At 35.0% G+C, this 22,811-nt stretch overlaps 1 protein-coding gene across 2 annotated transcripts; it reads left to right on the top strand.

The window, feature by feature from the left end:
* Positions 1-226: 226 nt before the first annotated feature.
* LOC106977941 (complement factor H-related protein 2-like) lies at positions 227-22,423 on the top strand. 2 transcript variants are annotated; one of them, XM_015075523.3, is made up of 5 exons: positions 232-392; positions 3,113-3,307; positions 4,790-4,966; positions 21,424-21,606; positions 22,064-22,423. In XM_015075523.3, the coding sequence occupies exons 1-5, from the start codon at positions 335-337 to the stop codon at positions 22,270-22,272; spliced, it is 822 nt and encodes a 273-aa protein (XP_014931009.1). In that variant the 5' UTR covers positions 232-334; the 3' UTR covers positions 22,273-22,423. The 2 variants fall into 2 exon arrangements, with proteins under 2 accessions (XP_014931010.1, XP_014931009.1); XM_015075524.3 differs by lacking the exon at positions 4,790-4,966 and having other exon boundaries at positions 227-392.
* The last annotated feature ends 388 nt before the right edge of the window (positions 22,424-22,811 follow it).

Genomic DNA, 22,811 nt, shown 5'->3' with positions numbered 1-22,811 from the left:
TGAGAAATAGCCTTACCAATTTTCAATAGGTGTTTATTTAAAGTTTAGTGTTTTCTCACTTTTGGGTCCAACCTGTTACTGTCCCTAAATAAAGTTGTACAAGTACATATCAGGGAATGAATTCAAGAAATTATTGTGAAACCACTAATAGGAATTGAGAGACTTTGCAAACTTCGTTGAACTTTGATATTTACTAAGTAACCTCAATTGACGAGCTTCATGGTAGTGCACTTAAATTCAGGGTCACACTTGGTAACTGCTAACAGAACAGATTTAAAACCACAAAGAGCACAGCTGGAATATTTGTATTGATACACCATTGGGAATAACTAACATGCTGTTACTAATCAGTATCATTCTCACCTTGTGGGTTTCCTGTGCTCATGGACAAGGTAAGTTGAAAAGACATCTGAACACTCGATTTCCTTCTTAAATGTGACTTCATATCGTATCTAGTTTCATGTGTCTGTATTTTTTAATGAATTTACTAGTTAAAATAGTCTGTATTGTGACACCAAAATGGGATATAACTTTATAGGAAAATTACCTCGTGTTTATCTAAGGGGAAAATAAAATAAATTCTGTTTTCTTTTTCCTAAGTTTGTCAGAAAAAGGACTCTCAATGTGGAGATATGTGAGTATGCTCACACAACTTTAGGCAATATGTCACAAGAAAAGTGAGGTGCTGACTTCAAAATAAATATATGGAGGTTTCTTATTTTATTTTATTTTATTTTATTTATTTATTTATTTATTTATTTATTTATTTATTTATTTATTTTAGTTTACTTATTTTGAGAAAGAGAGGCCACAAGCAGGAGAGGGGCAGAGAGAGAGGGAGATAGACAATCCCAAGCAAACTCCACACTGTCAGTGCAGAGCCCTATGCAGGGCTTGAACTCACAAACCGTGAGATCATGATCTGAACTAAAATCAAGAGTCAGACACACTTACCTGACTGAGCCACACAGACGGCCCAAGGTTTCTTGTTTTAATGCAAGAAAACCTTTGGGAGCAATGGATATCTTCATAATCTTGTATATGATGATAGTTTTATGGATTCATATGTCAAAACTGCTTAAATTTAGGGGAAGTAAAATAGTTGTCATATTTTTCAACTATTGAGGTTCACTTAAAATATGAATTAATCAGTAACAATCAACACTTAATAGTAATTTCTTTCAATACAAAATGACACTTTTTGGTTGGGATAAAGTCATTCTAAAATATTTTGGATTTGAACAAGTAGGAAAGCCTGTGCTATTATTCACAATATGTGGATATTTAATTTTTAAAAACTACTTAAAACCTAAAAATATCTGTCTTTACAGAACAGAATAAGTATTTGTCCTAAGCTAGTAGCTTAGTAAAATAAAGTAATTGATGTTTTATTTGGAGAAAACCGCTATCCCAATCCACTCATGCGAAAGAACTTATTAAATCAGACATTTCAAATATATGCAGTTTACCATATTTCAATTATACCTTAACAAAGCTGTGGTAAGCAATTATAATCAATTTAATATTTCAACAAAATTAGCATTAAGACAATACATTTTAATTTACATTTCTGAGTCCACTGGTAAGTATTGAGTAAATAAATAAAAATTTTCAGAGCATTAACTGTAGCACTGATTTGTTTTCACCTTTGGAGTAATATATTTTCTAGATTATATCTCTGAATGCAATCCTTATGTATTAAAAATTATATCTTACGACATAACAAATATAATTGGTAGCTTTTTAAGCTTGTCTTTAGAGAGCAATTTCTTTTTGTGTATTAGTTCTAATAGCTTTCTCTTGCATGTATAAAATCTTTAAGATTTTTATTTGTATAACTGTATTTTTCTCCTTCCTTAACATCTTTATAAATTTTTCATTATGATATCTTTCTAAAGTCTCTGATTTCTTTTAAAAGCAAAGCCTCTTATTTCCAGATTATTGTAAATGAAATCTCTAATGTGCTTTAGGGTACTTGATTACAGCATTTGTGAGTAGGACATAAATCACTATGCTTTACTCCTGAATTTACTAGAATTTATTTTTGTCATTTGCCCCACACTGAGTTTTAGATGCTATTTAAGACTATATTCAGGCAACTTCCTTTCCTAGCAACAGAAATAAGAACAATACAACAAAGGGTCCTGTCCAGTTTAAAACTATCCTCACTCAGTAACTCTTTTCTGAAAGTACCTTTAAGAAGAATGCCCTGTAAATTTGGGTTGTACCAATGTTTCTCAAAGGAGACATGAACCCGTTTGGTGGAAGCAGACTGTTTCATAGATAGAATACATCTTTGTGTGTTTAGTGGCACGGGTAGCGTTGTGTTTCTGCAAGATTCCGATGCTGAAATCCTAACTCCCAGGACTTAAGAGTGACAGTATACAGAGACAGGGTCTTTAAAGGGGAAGTTAAGTTAAATCAAGGTCATTAGGGTGGGCCCTCACCCAATAAAACTGGTGTTCATATAAGAGGAGCAAATTAGGAAATTAGGACACAAAGAGAAGAAGATGTGAAGACACGGGGAAAGGAGACCATCTACAAACCAGGGAGAGATGCCACAGAAGAAACCAATCCTGCTGATACCAGATCTCGGACTTCTAGCTTCTAGAATTACAAGAAAATAAATTTCTGTTATTTAGGACACCCAGTTTATAATTATAATTTTATATGCATACATGTTTATATAGCCTATGTATAATGTGTTGCCTAGAGTAGGAGAAGAGGGGTGGAAGTGGCTAAGGTTTCTGAGGGGAGGTGTGCATGAGACACAGGAAAGAAGAGACACCGGAAATGAGTGGAGAACTACAAAGAGCTTGAGCATCCCACCAGAAGCAAAGTTCTTAGACCTGGGAAGCTTAGTGGATAGACCTACTTTTATTCTTTTTCTCAGTGTTTGCTTTCTCTGTGTGATCTTAATCTTGGAAATACTTCTGAAGCACTCAACGCGAACACCTCAAATACCTTTGTATTCTTAGTTATAGACTGCCCCAGCTCTTGAATCACAAATACAAGTGGAACAATTAACTTAAATAGAATCATAAAGTCATCAACGTGATTATTAAAATAGAATTACTCATTCATGTATGGTACTATTTTTTTTTTTCTTAAGGAAGAACTTGTGGTTTTCCAGAAATAAAACATGGAAACATATATGATGAAGACAGATATAAACACAACTTCCCAGTTGCCCTGGGAAAGTATTTCTACTACTCATGTGATCACAGCTTTGCGTCTCCTTCACAATCACTCTGGACTAAAATAACCTGCACAGAGGAAGGATGGTCACCAACACCAAAGTGTATCAGTGAGTAAATACCCTGGTTATTATCTGGATGAATTATTTAGTATGTTCAGTGAGTGGAGAAGTGGATGCCGGGGGGTAGATCACAGAATCACAGAACAATTAGACAATCACAGAATCAGGGGCTGGAGGAACCAATCAGCAAAGACAAGGTAGTCTTTCCTCCTTTTATAAGAAACTGTTTGTGGAAATCAAATCAGAAAAAAAACAAGATACAAACTTTTGTCTAAACCTTTTCATTTCATTTTAATTTAATTTAATTTAATTTAATTTTATTTTTTTAAAATATGAAATGTATTGTCAAATTGGTTTCCATACAACACCCGGTGCTCATCCCAACAAGTGCCCTCCTCAATACCCATCACCCACCCTCCAGTCCCTCCCACCCCCCATCAACCCTCTCAGTTTGTTCTGTTTTTAAGACTCTTATGTTTTGGCTCCCTCCCTCTCTAACCTCTTTTTTTTTCCCTTGCTCTCCCCCATGGTCTTCTGTTAAGTTTCTCAGGGCTGGTTCAACATTCGCAAATCAATCAATGTGATACATCACATTAATAAAAGAAAAGATAAGAACCATATGATCTTGTCAATCGATGCAGAAAAAGCATTTGACAAAATTCAGCATCCTTTCTTAATAAAAACCCTCGAGAAAGTCAGGATAGAAGGAACATACTTAAACATCATAAAAGCCATTTATAAATCTTTTCATTTTAAATACTGGTGGTCAATACTGTTAACTGCTAGTATTTAAACACACTCATTGGTAATTGTATGACTGTAGGTTTTCTCAAGAGAGTTTATTTTTATGTGTAATATCAGATTCAAAATGTGCTGTTTCTTTGAATATCCAAGAAGAATTTTACTATTATCCTTAATTTTGTGCTTTTTGTTAATCACATCTTTTTAAAAAAATTATTTAACATTTACTTATTTTTGAGAGACAGAGACAGAATGTAAGTGGGAGAGGCACAGAGACAGAGGGAGACACAGAATCTGAGGCAGGCTCCAGGCTCTGAGCTGTCCACGCAGAGCCCCACACAGGGCTTATTAACAAACCACAAGATCATGACCTGAACTGAAGTTGGACTGAGCCACCCAGGCACCCCTCACATCTTTGTTTTTTAAAATTACATCTGCCTTCCTCTCTCAATGAGCACAGAGAAAAGCAGAGTCATGAAGAAGACAGAGTCATCAAAGAGAAAAGCAAAAAAGGCACAGGAGATAAAAGTCATCTCCTCCTTCAGGAAGCAATTTAGACAATCAAATGAGAAACCAAAACTAACTTTTCTGATCTCTAAAGGAATTTTACAAGTGTAGAGTGTTTTATATATACACATGATGATTGATGACGTTACATATTAATATTTTTAACTTGCATGAACTCATTTTTAAGAAACGAATTTTTGTGTGTGGTTTCTCTTTTGAAGCTTGCAAAATATAATATTCCTTCATTGCAAGATTTATATTAGTTACCTTTTGGGTCTTTAGGACAGTGCTTTTTCCCTTGGGTGGAAAATGGTCATTCTGCCTCTTCAGGACAAACACACCAGGAAGGTGAAACTGCAAAAATTGTCTGTGATACAGATTATCGCCTTTTAAATAATCAGAGCAACATCACATGTACAGAGAGTGGCTGGTCCATCCCTCCTAAATGCAGTTCGACAGGTAGGTCTTCTGGGATCCTGTATTCTTTTTTATTTTAGAAAGAAGTAACATCATGAAACATATGCAGTGTTGCTGTTGTTGCTATTTTTGCCTTTTTAGTTTTAGGGTTTCCGTTGTGTCTGAGTAGATATGAAAGTCTCTGGATAATCCTAGAAAATCATTTTGTCTTTACATGAATTCAATGTAGGCAATACTAGGAAACACTGGTCAAGAGCATAATGAAAATTTTCGAAAGATACTTTAATGTTTTAGTGACACAAATTTAATGTTTATAATGAAATTATGCAAATAGTTAAAATTCCACATGTGCAAAATCTTATTGCTGGGAAATCTTACTGCTAAATGCTAGTTGGCATTTATCTTTTTTGGCAAATGCTAAATTTACATCATTTAAAGAGAAGCACCAATGTATTGATAATTTGCACATGGTTAGAACTTTGTACTTCTGAAATTTAGGTTTCCAGGGTATAACTTACAACATAGAAATCTCCTTCATAAAAAAAAAAAATGTCAAAAATAGGAATATATTGGAGCTGAAGTTGAGTTGGAGTTTCTCATACTTTTAATGGAAACAAAACAGTTGCTGAATGTGAATAAGGGTCTCAGAAATGATAATATTCCTAAAGCATTGTCAAAGACTCTAAGGGAACAGTGTGTATTCTAGCCCTACTTATTTTCCCATTCATCATTAATTCATCTAATCAATATTTATTGTGAACATTTATATGCCAAGCACTACCAAAACTTGGAGATCAATACTCTACAAGAGTCAGTATCTCTTTATTCATAGACTATTATGTCAAGTGGAAAACCAGGAGTAATAATAATAATAATTTTAAAAATAGAAAAATAGAAAGTTAAAGATTAAAAGTCACGTACATTATAAAATATAATATTAATAGTGACCTGAGGAAGGGCACATTGTACGTATGATAGTTTTTGAATCTTTTCCGACCTTCAGGATGGCATCTGGAGAGGTTAAATAGCATTAAGGCATCAAAAGATTTGGACTCATTGAAGCAAAACAAGGAGGCCAATGTGGCTGGCCCATGATGAGGCAAAGTGTTGGATTAATTAATTTAAAAGTTATAGGCTATAATATATATTGCAGATTTTAGCCTGTGTGCAATTAGAGGCCCCTGGGAGATTTTAAGCAGGCAAGTGACACAAAATGAGTTTCAAACAAGATCATTATGATTGCTATTTTGAAAATGAATCTGGAGTGATTAAGAAGAGAAAGGAGGAGGGCCAGTTAGGAGAATCTAGATGTGGCATGTTCTGGGGTATGATACAATGGAGAAAAGAAGTATTTTTCTGGGGCTTTAGTTTATGTTATTTGCAATGTAGAAAAAGAATTGGACTGTCTGATACAGGCTGAATATTATAATATGTTAACTATACTTTCAAACAAATGGAAAACAAAAAAAAAATGAGAAGAATCTTAAACTCCAGGGGAGAAAAAAATATATATCTTTTTATGGAAATAAACAATATGTATACAAGGTGGGTCTGACAACTTGTTCACACACAGAAAAACTCTGAAAATAAAACCACAATGAAATCTCATTCTTGGTGGAATGATAATTATCAAAAACACAAGCGGTAACAAATGTTGGCCAGGATGTGGAGAAAAGGGAAACTTATGTACTGTTGGGAATGTAAATTAGTATAGCTGCTATGGAAAAGAGTATGGAGTTTCCTCAAAAAATTAAATGTAGAAATACCATATGATCCAGTAATTCCACTACTGGGTATATATCCAAAGGAAATGAAGTTATGATCTTGAAGAGATGTCTGTACCCCCATGTTCATACCAACAGTATTTATAACTTTCAAGAGGTAGGAGTTATGTAAATTTCCACTCATGGATGAATGAATAAAGAAAATGTGACATATAATGGAGCATTATTCACCCACAAAAAAGGAGGAAATCCTGCCATTTGCAACAATATGCATGGACCTTGAGGGCATTGTGCTATGTGAACTAAGTTAAATAGAGAAACACAGATACTCTATGATCTCGTGCATAGGTAGAATCTAAAAAAGCCAAACTCGTAGAGACAGAAAGAATGGTGGCTGCCAGGGACGGGGGGTTGAGGGAAATGGGGAGATGTTGGTCAAGGTGTACAAACTTCCAGTTAGGAGATGAATCGGTTCTGGAGATCTAATGGATAGCATGGTGACTCTAGGCTCAGCACAGAGCCTGATGTGGGGCTTGATCCCACAACTGTGAGATCAAGACCGGAGGCAAAAATCAAGACTTGGACACTCAGCCAACTGAGCCAGCCAGGTGCCCCAAGAAAAAGAATTTAAAAGCATAAATATAATAAAAATGGCTTTTATGTTTATTTTTATTACCTATAGTTGCCCAATAGTGACCTTTACCATTGTGCTCTATGTCTTCATTTAGCTTCAGGTTACTGTCCGATGTCCTTATACTTCAGCCCTCAGCATTTCTTGGAGGTCATGTCTACTTGTAACAAATTCTCTTAGCTTTTGTTTATTGGAGAATGTCTTCATTTCTCCTTCAGTCTCGAAGGATACGATTAAAATTTCACCAATGAATTCTTTCTTTCCTCAGAATCACACAAGTGTTGATATTACATATTGTGCTGCTTCTTAGATAGATAGGATATTTTGTATATAATCCCTACTAATTTCACATAATATAGCAATACATTAAAAGAAGCAAATCAAAGTATGGTTTATGATAATACTTTTCAAAGGTGGCACAGTTTGAGTACTCTGACAAGGTCAGTTGTCAGTGATGGGGTTTTGGCGTGATGCTAGGGTTTGGAGCTGACGGCCAAGAAAGAATTCTTGAAGACATCTTTGGTGCAAAAAGGTGATTTTATGAAAGCACCAGGACAGGACCCTTGGGCAGAAAGAGCTGCACTGGGGTTGTGATGGGTAATTGATGATATACCGTCAGGTTGGGAGGGGGTTATGGATAGAGTAAGTCTCTAAGTTATTTTGGAAGCAAGGTTTCCAAGACCTTGAGGGGCTAGGTGTTGTCAGGAAAATGCTTTTTATTACCTTTTAGTAAAACCTCAGTCATGAGACCCTTCAGATGTATATCAGGAGGCCATAAACTTGGAGTATGGTTGCCAGAATATACCTTGGGGGAGTTGAGATAAAGGAAGTTTCCAAAGGAATTTTTATACTTTAAAGTAGACTTATAGGTTCCTGGGGGGTCAGGATAATGTTAAGCCAATATTCCCTTTTGCCCCTAGCAAAGTGTCATCGTCAAGGCAGCTGGGCTCCCAGAGCGAGGTCACTCTGCCTGTTTCAAGGACTTGTGAATAGGCTGTAGGCAGTAAAGGAATTTAATTTTTCATTTGCCTTAGTTTCCCATGTCACACGGCAAGCACTTAACCCCCTTTCCTTTGTTCTCAGGTAGCCAGGAGTGTCCGAGGAATATCACTCATATTCTACTTGGCTGGGGGTGGGGTGGGGGTGGGGTGGGGGTGGCAGTGGTGGTGGTAGCTTGTACTTTGCCCTCCGCTTGCGTTATGCTCCCTCATCAGTCAGGAGTGGATGGTATATAGAAAGGAAACAAAGGGAGACGAGAAAACTAGCTTTATTTTAACTGTGCAAAAGCAAATTGTAAAGCTGATATTTTCAGTTATCATATATGCCTTTTACCTTACGTCCACTGAGGATAAGTCTTATTGTAATCCTAACTGAAATTTGCTATTCAACTCGTATGATAATCTTTTCTATTATGATGTGTATGTTTTTTTCCACACCACCAAGCAATTATCTGACACCAGGAAGGTGTCCTACTGTTCAACTCAATTCTGACACTACCTACCTGGAGATAGCATAAAATCCCACAGATTAAGGGCTCAGTCCTACAAGACTGCCTCCATTCCCTTCACAAGCCAATTGCTAGTTCAGTGTGTCTGCTGTGCTTCTAACCAAATAGCTATAAATCAGAGGTTCCTATGACCTTCTCTGATTCAATTAATTTACTAGAGCAGTTCACAGAATTAAAAAAAAACACAACAGAACAAAACCCATTTTGTTTACTAGGTTACTAGTTTATTACCGAAAGCTATTACAGGAATAGCCAGATGAGAGACGCACAAGGCGAGATATGTGGTAAGGGGTGTGGAGCTCCCACGCCCTCTCTGAGTTCACCACCCTCCTGGCACCTCCATGTGCTCTCCATCCCAGAAGCTCTCAAAACCCTGTCCATTTGGATTATTATGGAGGCTTCATTACATAGGCAGGGTTGATTAAATCATTGGCTATTGGCAATTGATTCAACCTGCAGCCCCTCTCTTCTCCCTGGGGGGCAGGATGGTAGTTCCAACTCTCTAAAGACAGGGCTGACTCCTTGGGCAACCAGCCCCCATCCTTGGTATTTACAAAAGACACCTCATTTACATAACTAAAGATACCTTTATCACACTCATCACTTAGGAAATTCCAATCATTTAGGAATTGGCTTAACATTAGGAGCTCTATGCCAGATGTGGGGTCAAAAACTAAATATATATTTGTTATAAATCATATCACAACTATTAACATGTGGCAAGTAAATTGGCATTGTGCATATTGGTAGCATAATATGCTCTTTTTTGTTTGCTTAAAGAAATTTTCTTCTATTTGTGTTTATAAGAATTTTGTTTATTATCTTTTCTTTTTTGACCAAATATTTGTTGTATTGTATTCAATTATCACCTTATCTGCCTCCGTTAAGATGTGTAATCACTAACATTCTTTCTCTGGGCTTGCAAGTTTGTACTCTGCTGGTTTAGAAGGTAGGTCATAAGATATAATGCCTTCACCAGGGACAAATCAATATTTCCTTTTACTGGAAGTTGATGGTAAATCTGTTATCTCGGGCATCTCATGTCATTGAGCTAACAGGCATAGAAGTGGATTATGTACACAGGCTGGGGATACTGAATTGAATTGCGGCAGGGTTATTGTTTACTACTATGTGATGAGAGCAGGGAAATTATATTTGAATGCATAAAATTCTGAGGCTCTCCCTTTACACTTACTCCTTTATCATGGCAAAGCCAAACTGACCCACTTCAAAACAACCAATCTTGGATCTTTTGCTGCAACGATGTGCTGGAACTTCTCTGCCTGACTCCTGGACTTCTACAAAGGCTCTCTTATCTAGGGGTAATTGTTGAAATTGGCATTCTCTAGGGGGTCCTAGACTGACTGAGAGGAGCTGGCTGCTTCAGGCTGCTTCAGGGTCCAGAGCCAGGGCCAAAGTCTGTGTACCTATTACTCTACACATGAGTGGGTGAGACTCCTCCCAAGTCCCTTGGCAGGTGGTGCTGGTTACAGGGTCAAAGTCAAATGGGTCTGTAGCCCAGTTCTCAAGGTTATGGAGCTGTTTCTGCAATTCCAGCTGGGGTGATGGTTGGTAAGTTGGCTGCCTGGGTGAAGGCTATCTTTTCAAACAGCTCTCCTTGTTCTTAGACTGCACCAGGGTTTCACAGTCTCCTACCTGGATCCCATATCTCCCAAATGCACCAGGGTTTCACAGTCTCCTACCTGGATCCCATATCTCCCAAAAAAGACACTTTGCCTGTAGATAGATGCCATATTGTAATTACTGGGAGGAGGGATTTATGAGGAATCTCTTTTCGTCCATCTTGCCGATGTCACTCATTCCTTGTGCTATTTTTGTTTTTATGTCTTAGTTTCTTTCTGTTCTGTCTGGAGCTTCTCATTATTTGGCTTGATTTTTCTCATAATTCCATATATGTTCACTTTTTATTTAGACATTGCTTTGGCTTTTTTCTTCTTGTCATTACATCACTTAAACATTTTGTTGACAACTGTATGTTTAGTTTGCACATGCTCATTTTAAAAATCATCTTTCTTCAGGTATGAATTATATACAATATGATTGACACATATGTGTGTGCAGGCTAATGATTTGACAAATGTTTACATGTATATAGCCACAATCCCAATCAAGCTAGAGACAATTATGGAATGTTTCCACAAAACACTTTAGGTTTTGGCAATTATGGTTGACCTATTTTTTTTAAAAAAAATTTTAAATGTTTATTTATGTATTTATTTTGTTTTTGAGAGAGAGGGAGAGAGAGAGAGAGAGAGAGAGAGAGAGAGAGAGAGAGAGGGGCAGAGGGGCAGAGAGAGAGGGAGACACAGAATCTGAAGCAGGCTCCAGGCTCTGAGCTGTCAGCATAGAGCCCAATGCCAGGCTTGAACCCACAAACTGTGAGATAATGACCTGAGCCAAAACCAAGAGTTGGACACCTAACCGACTAAGCCATCCAGGCACTCCTGCTGACCATTGGTATATATTCTTTTGTGAAATGTTGAATTTCCCCCCAATTTTAATTGGATAGTTTGTCCTATAATTCACTTGTAATAGTTCTTTAAATAGTTGGGATATAATTCCTTTATCAGATATGTAATTTGCAAATATCTTCTCACATTCTGTGGCTTATCTTTTGTGTTTCTAACAGTTTATTTTCAGGAACAGATTTGTAGCCTGTGATGAAATCCAGACTGGCCATTTTTTTTGAAGTTTTTATTTAAATTCTAGTTAGTTAACATATAGTGTAATATTGGTTTCAGGAGTAGAATTTAGTGATTCGTCAATTACATATAACACCCAGTGCTCATCACAAATGCCCTCCTTCATACCCATCACTCATTTAGCCCAATTTCTACCTGTCTCCCCTCCAGCAACCCTCAGTTTGTTCTCTATTGTTAAGAGTCTCTTATGGTTTGCCTCCTTTTCTCTTTTTTTCCTTGCCCTATGTTCATCTGTATTGTTTTTCAAATTCCACATATGAATGAAATCATATGATATTTGTTTTTCTCTGATTGACTTATTTCACATAGCATAATACTGTCTAGCTCTATCCACATCCTTGCAAATGGCAAGATTTCATTATTTTTGATGGCTGAGTAATATTGCATTGTGTGTGTATATATATATATATATATATATATATATATATATATATATATATAAAACCTCTTCTTTATTCATCATTTGATGGATGTTTGGGCTCTTTTCATAATTCATTATTGTTGATAATGCTGCTATAAATATTGGGGTACATGTGCCTCTTTGAATCAGTATTTTGTATCCTTTGGGTAAATAACTCATAGTGCAATTGCTAGGTTGTAGGGTAGTTCTATTTTTAATGTTTTGAGGAACCTCCATACTGTTTGTATTCCCACCAACAGTGTAAGAGGGTTCCTCTTTCTTCACATCTGCTGCCAACATCTGTTGTTTCCTGTGTTGTTAATTTTAGGCATTTTGACAGATATGAAGTGATATCTCATTGAGGTTTTGATTTGTGTTTCCCCGATGATGAGTGGTGTTGAGCATCTTTTCATGTGTCTGTGGATCTGGATGTCTTCTTTGGAAAAATGTCTATTCGTGTCTTCTGCCTATTTCTTAACTGTATTATTTGTTTTTTTGGGTGTTGAGTTTGATAAGTTCTTTATAGATTTTGGATACTAACCCTTATCTGATATGTCATTTGCAAATATCTTCTCCCATTTCGTCGGTTGCCTTTTAGTTTTGTTGATTATTTCCTTCGCTATATAGAAACGTTATCTTGAAGTCCCAATAGTTCATTTTTGCTTTAGTTTCCAGACATGGAAAGCTAAAGAGGTTGCTGCCTGTGTTCTCCTCTAAAATTTTGATGATTTCCTGTCTCCCATTTAGGTCTTTCATCCATTTTGAATTTATTTTTGTGTACAGTGTAAGAAAGTGGTCCAGTTTCATTCTTCTGCATGTTGCTGTCCAGTTTTCCCAACAACGTGTGTTGAAAAGACTATCTTTTTTCCATTAGATACTACTTCTCGCTTTGTTGAAGATTATTTGACCATAGAATTGTGGGTCCATTTCTGGGTTTTCTATTTTATTCCATTGATCTATGTGTTGTTTTTGTGCTAGTACCACACTGTCTTGATGATACAGCTTGATGACTATAGCTTGAAATCCAGAAAGGTGATGTCTCCAGCTTTTCTTTCTTTTTTTTTTTGAGATTGCTTTGGCTATTCAGGGTCTTTTGTGGTTCCATACAAATTTTAGGGTTGTTTGCTGTAGTTCTGTGAAAAATCCTCTGGTCTTTTGATAGGGATTGCATTAAGTGTGTAGTTGCTTTGGGTAGTTTGGACATTTTAACAATGTTTGTTCTTCCAATCTATGAACATGGAATGCTTTTCCATTTATTTGTGTCCTTTTCAATTTCTTTCATAAATGTTCTATAGTTTTCAGAGTATAGAACTTTTATTACCTCTTTGGTTAGGTTTATTCCTAGGTACCTTATGGTGTTTGGTGCAATTGTAAATGTGATCAATTCCTTGATTTCTCTTTCTGCTGCTTTATTATTGGTGTATAGAAATACGACAGATTTCTGTATGTTGATTTTGTATCCTGGGATGTTGCTGAGTTTGTGTATCAGTTCTAGAAATTTTTTGTTGGAGTCTTGCAGGTTTTATATATAGAATATCATGTCACCTGCAAATAGTAAAAGTTTGACTTGTTCCTTGCTAATTTGGTTGCCTTTTATTTCTTTTCGTTGTCTGATTGATGAAGCTAAGACTCCCAGTACTATGTTAAATGACAATGGTGAGAGTAGACAGCCCTGTCTTGTTCTTGACCTTAGTGGAAAAGCTCTAAATTTTTCCTTATTGATGATGATATTAGCTTTCATATACAGCCTTTATGATGTTGAGGTACATTCCCTCTATCCCTGTTTTGTTGAGGGTTTTTATCAAGAATGAATGCTGTATTTTCCTCCATCTTGCTGTATTTTGTCACATGCTTTTTCTGCATCCATTGAGAAGATCATATGGTTATTATCCTTTCTTTTATTAATGTGGTATATCACACTGATTGATTTGTGAATATTGAACCAGCCCTGCAGCCCAGGAATAAATCCCACATGATCATGGTGAATAATTATTTTAATGTTCTGTTGCATTCTATTTGCTGGTATCTTGTTGAGAATATTTGCATCCATGCTCATCAAGGATATTGGACTGTAATTCTCCTTTTTAGTGGGGTCTTTGTCTGGTTTTGGAATCAAGATAATGCTGGCCTTGTAGAATGAGTTTGGAAGTTGTCTTTCTATTTCTATTTTTTGGAACAATTTGAGAAGAATAGGCATTAACTCTTTGAATGTCTGGTAGAATTCTCCTGTGAAGTCATCTGGACTTTATGTTTGTTGGGAGATTTTTGATTACTGATTCAATTTCTTTGCTGATTATGGGTCTTTTCAAATTTTGTATTTCTTCCTGTTTCAGTTTTGGTAATTTATATGTTTCTAACAATTTATCCATTTCTTCCAAATTGCTCAATTTGTTGAAACATAAGTTTTCATACTATTCTCTTATAACTATTAATATTTATGTGGTGTTGGTTGTCATCTCTCCTCCTTCATTCATGATTTTATTTATTTGGGTCCTTTCTCTTTTCTTCTTGATAAGCCTGGCTATGGGTTTTTCAGTTTTACTAATTATTTCAAAGAACGAGCTCCTAGTTTCATTGATCCGTTCTGTTGTTGTTTTGTTTGTTTCTATGATCATTTATTTCTGCTCTAATCTTTACTATTTCCCTTTTTCTGCTCCTTTACTCTTTATTTGCTGTTCTTTTTCTAGCTCCTTTAGGTGTAAGGTTAGGTTGTGTATTTGAGACTTTTCTTACTTCTTGCTTCCTTCTGATGACCACTTTTGGTGTATCCCAAAGGTTCTGGACTATCATGCTTTCATTTGCATTTGCTTCATGTATTTTTTAATTTCTTCTTTAATTTCCTGGTTAACCCATTCATGTTTAGTAGGATGTTCTTTAACCTCCATGTATTTGTGGTCTTTCCAATTTTTTTCTTGTGGTTGATTTCAAGTTTCATAGTGTTGTGTTCTGAAGATATGTATAGAATGATCTCAATCTTTTTCTACTTGTTGAGGGCTGATTTGTGACCCAATATGTAACCTATTCTGGAGAATGTTCTATGTACACTTGAGCAGAATGTGTATTCTGCTGCTTTAGGATGAAATGTTTTGAATAAATCTGTTAAGTCCATCTGGACCAGTGTGTCATTCAAAGTCATTGTTTCCTCATTGATTTTCTGCTTAAATGATCTGTCCATTTCTATTAGTAGGGTGTTGAAGTCCCCTACTATTATTGTATTATTATCAATGAGTTTCTTTATGTTTGTGATGAATTGATTTATATACTTGGGTGCTTTCAAGTTGAGGGTATAAACAATTACAATTGTTAGATCATCTTTTTGGATAGGCCCTTTGTTATGATATATATAGTGCCCTTCTTCACCTCTTGTTACAGTCTTTGGTTCAAAATCTAGTTTGTCTGATATAAGTAAGGCTTCTTTGGCTTTCTTCTCTGGCTTTCTTCCATTAGCATGATAGATTGTTCTATCTGCAGGTGTGTTTAGGTCTAAAATGAGTCTCTTGTAGGCAGCATATTGATGGGTCTTGTTTTTTATCCATTCTGGTACCCTATTTCTTTTGGTTGGAGCATTTAGTGCATTTACCTTCAGAGTGATTATCGATAGATATGAATGTGTCATTCATATGAGATATGAGTGTCATTGTGTTACCTATGAAGTTGATGTTTCCGGAGATTTTGTCTGTTCCTTTCTATCTTTGTTGCTTGTGGTCTTTCTTTGCCACTCAAAGAGTCTCCTTTAATATTTCTTGCAGGGCTGGTTTAGTGGTCATGAATTTCTTTAGTTTTTGTTTGTCTGGGAAACTCTTTATCTCTCTTTCTATTCTGAATAACAGCCTTGCTGGACAAAGTGTTCTTGGCTGTGCATTTTTCCCATTCAGCATGTTGAATATATCATGACATTCCTTTGTGGCCTGCCAAATTTCTTTGGAGAGATCTGCTGTTAACTTTATTTGTCTTCCCTTGTAGGTTAGGAATTTCTTTTCCCTTGCTGATTTCAGGTTTCTTTCCTTATCTCTGTATTTTGCAAATTTTACTACAATATGTCTTGATGTTATCCTGCTTTTGTTGATTTTGATGGGAGTTCTGTGCCTCCTGGATTTGGATCTCTTTTTCCTTCCTCAGAATAGGGAAATTTTCAGCTATAATTTGCTCAAATTAACTTTCTGTCCCTTTTATCCTCTCTTCTTTCAGTACTCTTATGATATGAATATTATTATGCTCTATGGAATTGCTGAGTTCCCTAAGTCTACATTCATGATCTAATATTTTTCTTCCCCTCTCTTCAGTTTCATTATTTTCTACAGTTTTATCTTCTATATCACTTATTTGTTTCTGTTTCTTCCATCCTTGTGTTCATTACAGTCCGTCAGTTTAGCATCTTGGTTATAGCATTTTTAAATTTCTTCCTGACTAGTTTAATCAAGTATGTAATTTGCAAACATTTTTTTTCACATTTTATGTCTTATCTTTTGAGTTTAAAATAGTTTATTTACAGGAACATATGCCTTAACTTTCAATGAAATACAAGTTGATCAATTTTTTAATTTTTTTATTTTGTGATCTACATAGGACATTTTTTCCAACTTCAAAGTTGCAAAGATTTATCATATTTTTTTTTACAGAAAGTTTACATATGTACTTTTACATTCATGTCTGTGATTGATTTCCAGGTATTTTGTGTATGGAATAGGGTTCATCTTTTTTTCTTTTTTTCTCATACAGATTTTCAGTTGTTTTACCCACTTTGCTGGGAGTGGTATCATTTTACTCACTGAATATCTTGTCATATTTGTCAAAGTCCACTGAATATAGGAGAAGTGTGTTTGTGTCAATTTCTGTACTTTTAGTCTTTTGCACTAATATTTATATTTATTCTCATATCTTTATGCCCTTCCTTGATTACTGTGGTGCGAGTCCTCCAATTTGTTCTTAATTGTGGAAGGCAGAATAATGGCCTCCCCAGTGGTGCCCAATAAGTTAGTATTGTTTAATCCTCTGAATATATGGGTTTCTTTTGTAGCAGCAGTAGAAAACTAACATTAATTTTTAAAACTGTTTTTGCTTTTCTAGCTGTTTTCCATTTTCTCTTTTTTTTTCATTTTCTTTGAGTTTTAACATCACCTTGTCAGTTTCTACAGAAAGTCTACTTTATATATATGTATGTATGTATACTTGACACACAATGTTACATTAGTTTTAAGAGTACAACTAAGTGATTTAACAAGATTATACATTATGCTATGTTCACAAGTATAGCTATCATCTGTCACATTACATTATTTTCACAGTGTCATTGACTGTATTCCTTATGCTTTGCCTTTTATTCCTGTGACTTACTTATTCCATAACTGGAGGCATGTGTGTATTTCCCTCTCTCCTTTATCCTTTTTACCCAACCTCCCACTCCTCTTCCCTCTGGCAACCATCAGTTTGTCCTCTTTGTTTATAGTTCTGATTCTGCTTTTTGTTTGTTAATCTTTTTTTTTTTTTTTTAGATTCTGGTTATGAGTGTAATAGTATTGTAATTGTCTTTCTTAGTCTGATTTATTTCACATAGCGTAATACCCTTTAGGTCCATACATGTTGCCTCAAATGAAATATGTCCAAGTCTTAATTAAAGTAAATAAATTCTTGATTTAGTCTTTAAGGAATTGACTACTTGTATCTATTTTACTAAGGGCCAAAATTACAATTCAAAAACAGGATGACTATAAACCAAACTCTGATGTCAAATAATCTTTTTAAAATAATTTTCTTGTGGTTTATAAATTCATTTAAGGTTTATATAATTTATAATATTTATTTTACTAAACTCAAAGAGAAGATTATATCATTCCATATTTATTATTTATTATTTCATCTCCAAAGTTTAGAGAACATATTAAAGATAAAATATGTTGCTATAAATATGTAGTGTAGTAGTTCTTATGGAATATCTTTAAAATACAAATAAAATGATGGTACTTAAAATCCAGTTTTTTTTTCAGACTGAACTAAGTAATATAGTATATTTGTTTTATAAAATGTCCAGATTAAAAGAACAGTTGGAATCATGGAAAATTCTCCTATCATAAGTATTAAGAGAGTTATTTCCTGAGGAATAAGTGTAGTAAAGATACTTTAAGTACATTTGACAGCCCAAGAAATTCCACTTTGAGACATGAAATAGGCAGCTGGTGTGTGATCATAGAATGTGATATAAATTTGGGCTTCTTCAACATGTGGATTATATTTCAAGATAGATTACTAGCTGAGCTTATCCAGGGAATTACTGTATACCTAAAAAGAAGTTTGAGAAGTTGGTCATAGGACACACTAATATTTAGAGTTCAGGAAATAAAGGGAGCCAACTAAGGAGATATTATATTAGCCACTTGTAGTTTTTCAAATCAACCTTTGCCTGCCACATATATTTTCCAGTCTTTTACTTTGAGCCCACCCTATGTTACCATGTTTGAAGTGAGTTTCTTTTAGATGCCATACAGTTGGGTCTTGTTTATATGTCCACTTTACCATTTTCAGTCTTTTAACTGAAGTCTTTAAACCATTTATATTTAAAGTCATTATTGATCGATGGGGCACCATGTAAGCCATTTTCTTGTTTGTTTTGTGTGTGTTTCCTGTGTCTCTAATTCCTGTTTTCTTGACTTCCCTGTGGATTTTTTGGAACATTTTAATTCATTTTATTTTGATATATCTATATTGTTTTTGAGCATATCTCTTTGTATAGTTTTATGAGTGTTGCTGTAGATATTAAGATGCACATATATGGCTTATCATTCTGCCTGGTATTGACATCTTATCACATCAAGTGAAATGTAGACACCTTGCTTCCATATAGGTCCACTTACTCTCCCCACATTAAAGTTCTTAAGAATTTCCAGTGCATACATCATCATGTGATATAGTTTTGCTCAAATATCAAATAATATCAAATGATGTAATTTTGTACAAACACCAAACATAGTTTAACCAACTAATTAGGAGAAAGATAGTCTGTTATATTTCCCCTATTTTTACTAATTCCATTGTTTTCCCTTCATTCCAAAATTTTAATTCCAAAGAATTCTTAATTCTTAATTCTTCTTCCCTTCATTTCAAAGTCTTCCAAGGACAAGTCTGCTGAAGACAAATTCTCTGTTTTCCTTTATCTCAGAATGTCTTCATTTCTCCCTTAAATCCTACAGAATAGTATCACTGGGTATAGAATTTGGGGTTGACAGTTCTTCCTGGGTCCATGGTCACAGATGAGTACCCCACTGATATTTGAGTCCTTTTTCTCCCAAAGGTTTGCATAATTTCTATCTAGCTGCTTTTGGTATTTTTTCCCCCTTTTCTTAATAGTTTTCAGCAGTTTGATTATGATGTATCTTGGTATAAATTTCTTTGGGTTCAACGTATTTGGAGACTTCTCAACTTTGTTGGTATATATGTTTATGTCTTATGACCAATTTGGGAAATTTTCAGCCATTATTTTTTGAAATATTTTTTCATCTCCAATCCCTTCCTCTTTCTTTTTCTCAGTATCTACTCTTTGCTATCTTCCCGTAGGTCCCTGAAGCTCTGTCCATTTTTTTTTGTTTGCTTCTTTTCAGTCTACTTCCAAAACGAATAAGTTGTATTGCTGTATATTCAAGTTTATTTATCCTTCTTGCATCTGCAATCTATTACTGAGCCCATCCAGTGAGTTTATTTTTTACTTTTTATTTTATTTTAAAAAATATTTTTTTTGAGTTTGGATTTTTTTAATTTTTTTAAATATGAAATTTATTGTCAAATTGGCTTCCATACAACACCAGTGCTCATCCCAAAAGGTGCCCTCCTCAATATCCATCACCCACCCTCCCCTCCTTCCCACCCCCCATCAACTCTCAGTTCTCAGTTTTTAAGAGTCTCTTATGCTTTGGCTCTCTCCCTCTCTAACCTTTTTTTTTTTCTTCCCCTCCCCCATGGACTTCTGTTAAGTTTCTCAGAAACTCCAGGAAGTAGCGACAGCTAACGAACAGATCAAAAACGATTTAAGCAATATAACAGAAAATGAATTTAAAATAATAGTCATAAAATTAATCACTGGGCTTGAAAAAAGTACAGAGGACAGCAGAGAATCTATTGCTACAGAGATCAAGGGACTAAGAAACAGTCAGGAGGAGCTAAAAAATGCTATAAATGAGGTGCAAAATAAAATGGAGGTGACCATAGCTTGGATTGAAAAAATATTTTAATGTTTATTGTTTATTTTTGAGAGAGAGAGAGAGAGAAAGAGGGAGAGATAGAGAGATAGAGAGACAGAATGTGAGTGGGGGAGGGGAAGAGAGAGAGGGAGACACAAGATCCAAAGCAAGCTCCAGGCTCTGAGCTGTCAGCACAGAGCCAGATGTAAGACTGGAGCTCACGAGAACCGTGAGGTCATGATATGAGCCAAAGTCAGACGCTTAACCAATGGAGCCACTCAGGCGCCTCCATCCAGTGAGTTTAAAAAAGAATTGTGTTATATTTTTAGTTCTGTAATTCCTCTATATTTTTATTGCTTTATTGAATTTTTAAAAACCATTGTCAATTCCAATATCTGTGTCATATCAGTATGGTTTTCTGTTGATTTTCTTTTCTCTTTTGAGATTCTCCTGGTCCTTGCTTTGATGAATGATTTTCAATTGTATTCTGGACATTTGGGGTATTATGTTTCAAAATTCTGCATTTTATTGAAATATTTTATTTATTAGGTCCTCTCTACCATCATGCAGGGTACAAGTTCAGGCTTCCCACTTGGCCTCCACTGACACCATGGGAAGGGGGAGGGGTATCCTATTCCCTAGGAGTGTGGGTAGAAGTCTAGGCTCCTTACTTGGCCTTTGCTGATCAAGATGGAGAAAGGGGTGGTTTTAGGTTTCTTCTGTGGTATTTCTCAGAAATAATTCAGGTATTGTAAGAAATGTCTCTGTCTTGCTAGGCCTAGGCAATGTCTTATGTTGGTTTTTACAATATGTTTAGGATTTTTAGTCATACTTAGCAGAAGGAATACACAGAAATGTTTTTCCCTCATCATGTCCAGACTAGGAAGCCAGCAGCTCCCTTTCACATTATACAAATTTGTAATTCTTTGAATTTTATCAAAGGGATAGATATTTATTTTGTAATAAAAATGGAAAAAATCAATAAAAAATGACTAGAGATCCAATAGACATTACAATATGTTGTATATATTTTTAAAAAAGGACATTTCTTCATCTAAGTTACCTAGCTTTTTAGCATACATTCTCTAAAAAAAGCATTTTTTAATACTGAAATAATGCAAAGGAGACATATTTGTTAATGTTTTATGCATGCTTTCATGTGGGGTGAAAGGAAGGGCTTAAAAGTGGAACCGTCATTTTAAGTGATTAAAATTTCTTTAATGAATCATTTATGTCATCAGAAATCACAAGTGTGTTGATATTACGTACTGAGCTATATTTTTATTGCTTTATTTTAACCTGTGTTTTCCTTTGGTCTTTCAATAAATCAAACAACGTTTTTTTAGACCCTAAAAGAAAATGTGGGCCTCCTCCACCTATCGACAATGGAGACATTACCTCATTCCCATTATCAACGTATGCTCCAGGATCATTAGTTGAGTACCAATGCCAGTCCTTCTATGAACTTCAGGGAAACAAGAATATAATATGCAGTCATGGACAGTGGTCAGAACCACCAAAGTGCTTGGGTAAATATTTTAACATCCTCATAGATCCTGGGTAATGAATATGATGTATTTGTAGAATTTGTATTTGTAGAATTTTCGTGGATTAACAAGCAACCATTCCGTTGAATGACTGACTACCAAATATTAACATGTGAGAAAATAAAGTTGGAAAAATTCTTGTTCAAGCAATAACAGCAACAAAAGATCTTTAATCAAAGCTCTTCCTGTGATAACTGACATTTTGTATCTTAGATTATAATATTTAATTATTACACATTAAACACAGCACCTCATTTTTATATCCTGAATTATTTAAAATGATTTAAATCTACATGATGGATTTTCAGTGAGTTGGCTTGGAAAGGTTTGAGAATGAAGCCCTAGACGAATGTAGAATATTCTACTTGAAAGTCTGAGATTCTGTGGAAAATATTTGTATGCTAATTAATGTTTTATGTTCATTTTTTTATACTTTCAGATGCATGTGTGATATCAGAAGAAGCCATGGATAAACATAACATACAGTTACGATGGAGACATGAAAAAAAATTTTATTCTAAAACAGGAGATATTATTGAATTTGTGTGTAAAAGTGGATATCATAAAAAGACACCACATCACACATTTCGAATAACCTGTCAGGAAGGGAAACTGGAATATCCCACTTGTGTAAAAAACAATGGCTAAAATGCAGTTCTAAAATTAAAATATGTACATTTATTCTGAATTTTTCATTATGAATCCAGTTCTTCTCAGTTATTGTTTCAACTATTGCTTAACCAATTTTTATTCATAAATCAGAATTTGTGTTAAATAATATGTGGTTGCTATAATCTGAGAGTCAAGTGAATCATTTCTTAAAAGCACTACATTATAATTTGGTGAACCAAAATGCTGTGTCCTATTCATGAAATATCTGTGGCAAGAAGTTAGATGAGATCACTTCAGTGCCTGCTTCTATCCATCTTTCTCCTAACTTTCTCAAAGATTTCTCCACAACTCTTGAGAATGCCTGAGGTTCTCCATTTCAGAGGCAATGGGGAAAAATGCACCCATCTTCAAAATAATATTACTTCACAAACCTATAGAAGCCTATATCATATCTATGTTAGTAATAAGATGTAAGTAGTTATCATTTACTTTTGCTTATCGATAAATGGATATATATGCCAAAAAATGATGAAATGCATGTCTCCTACAAGATGTCTCTCTAGCAAATATAATAA

Source organism: Acinonyx jubatus, chromosome E4, assembly GCF_027475565.1.
Source record: "Acinonyx jubatus isolate Ajub_Pintada_27869175 chromosome E4, VMU_Ajub_asm_v1.0, whole genome shotgun sequence".
NCBI lineage: Eukaryota > Metazoa > Chordata > Mammalia > Carnivora > Felidae > Acinonyx > Acinonyx jubatus.
The sequence above is the reverse complement of the archived record's forward strand: the minus strand, read 5'-3'. Positions and strand labels throughout refer to the sequence as shown.

What these genes read in the sequence shown, in the direction of transcription:
- LOC106977941 (XM_015075523.3), top strand. Translation starts at nt 335, where the DNA reads ATGCTGTTACTAATCAGTATCATTCTCACCTTGTGGGTTTCCTGTGCT. An exon ending in TCCTAAATGCAGTTCGACAG is followed by an intron (nt 4,967 to 21,423) that starts GTAGGTCTTCTG and finishes ACGTTTTTTTAG; the next exon opens with ACCCTAAAAGAAAATGTGGG. An exon ending in AGAACCACCAAAGTGCTTGG is followed by an intron (nt 21,607 to 22,063) that starts GTAAATATTTTA and finishes TTATACTTTCAG; the next exon opens with ATGCATGTGTGATATCAGAA.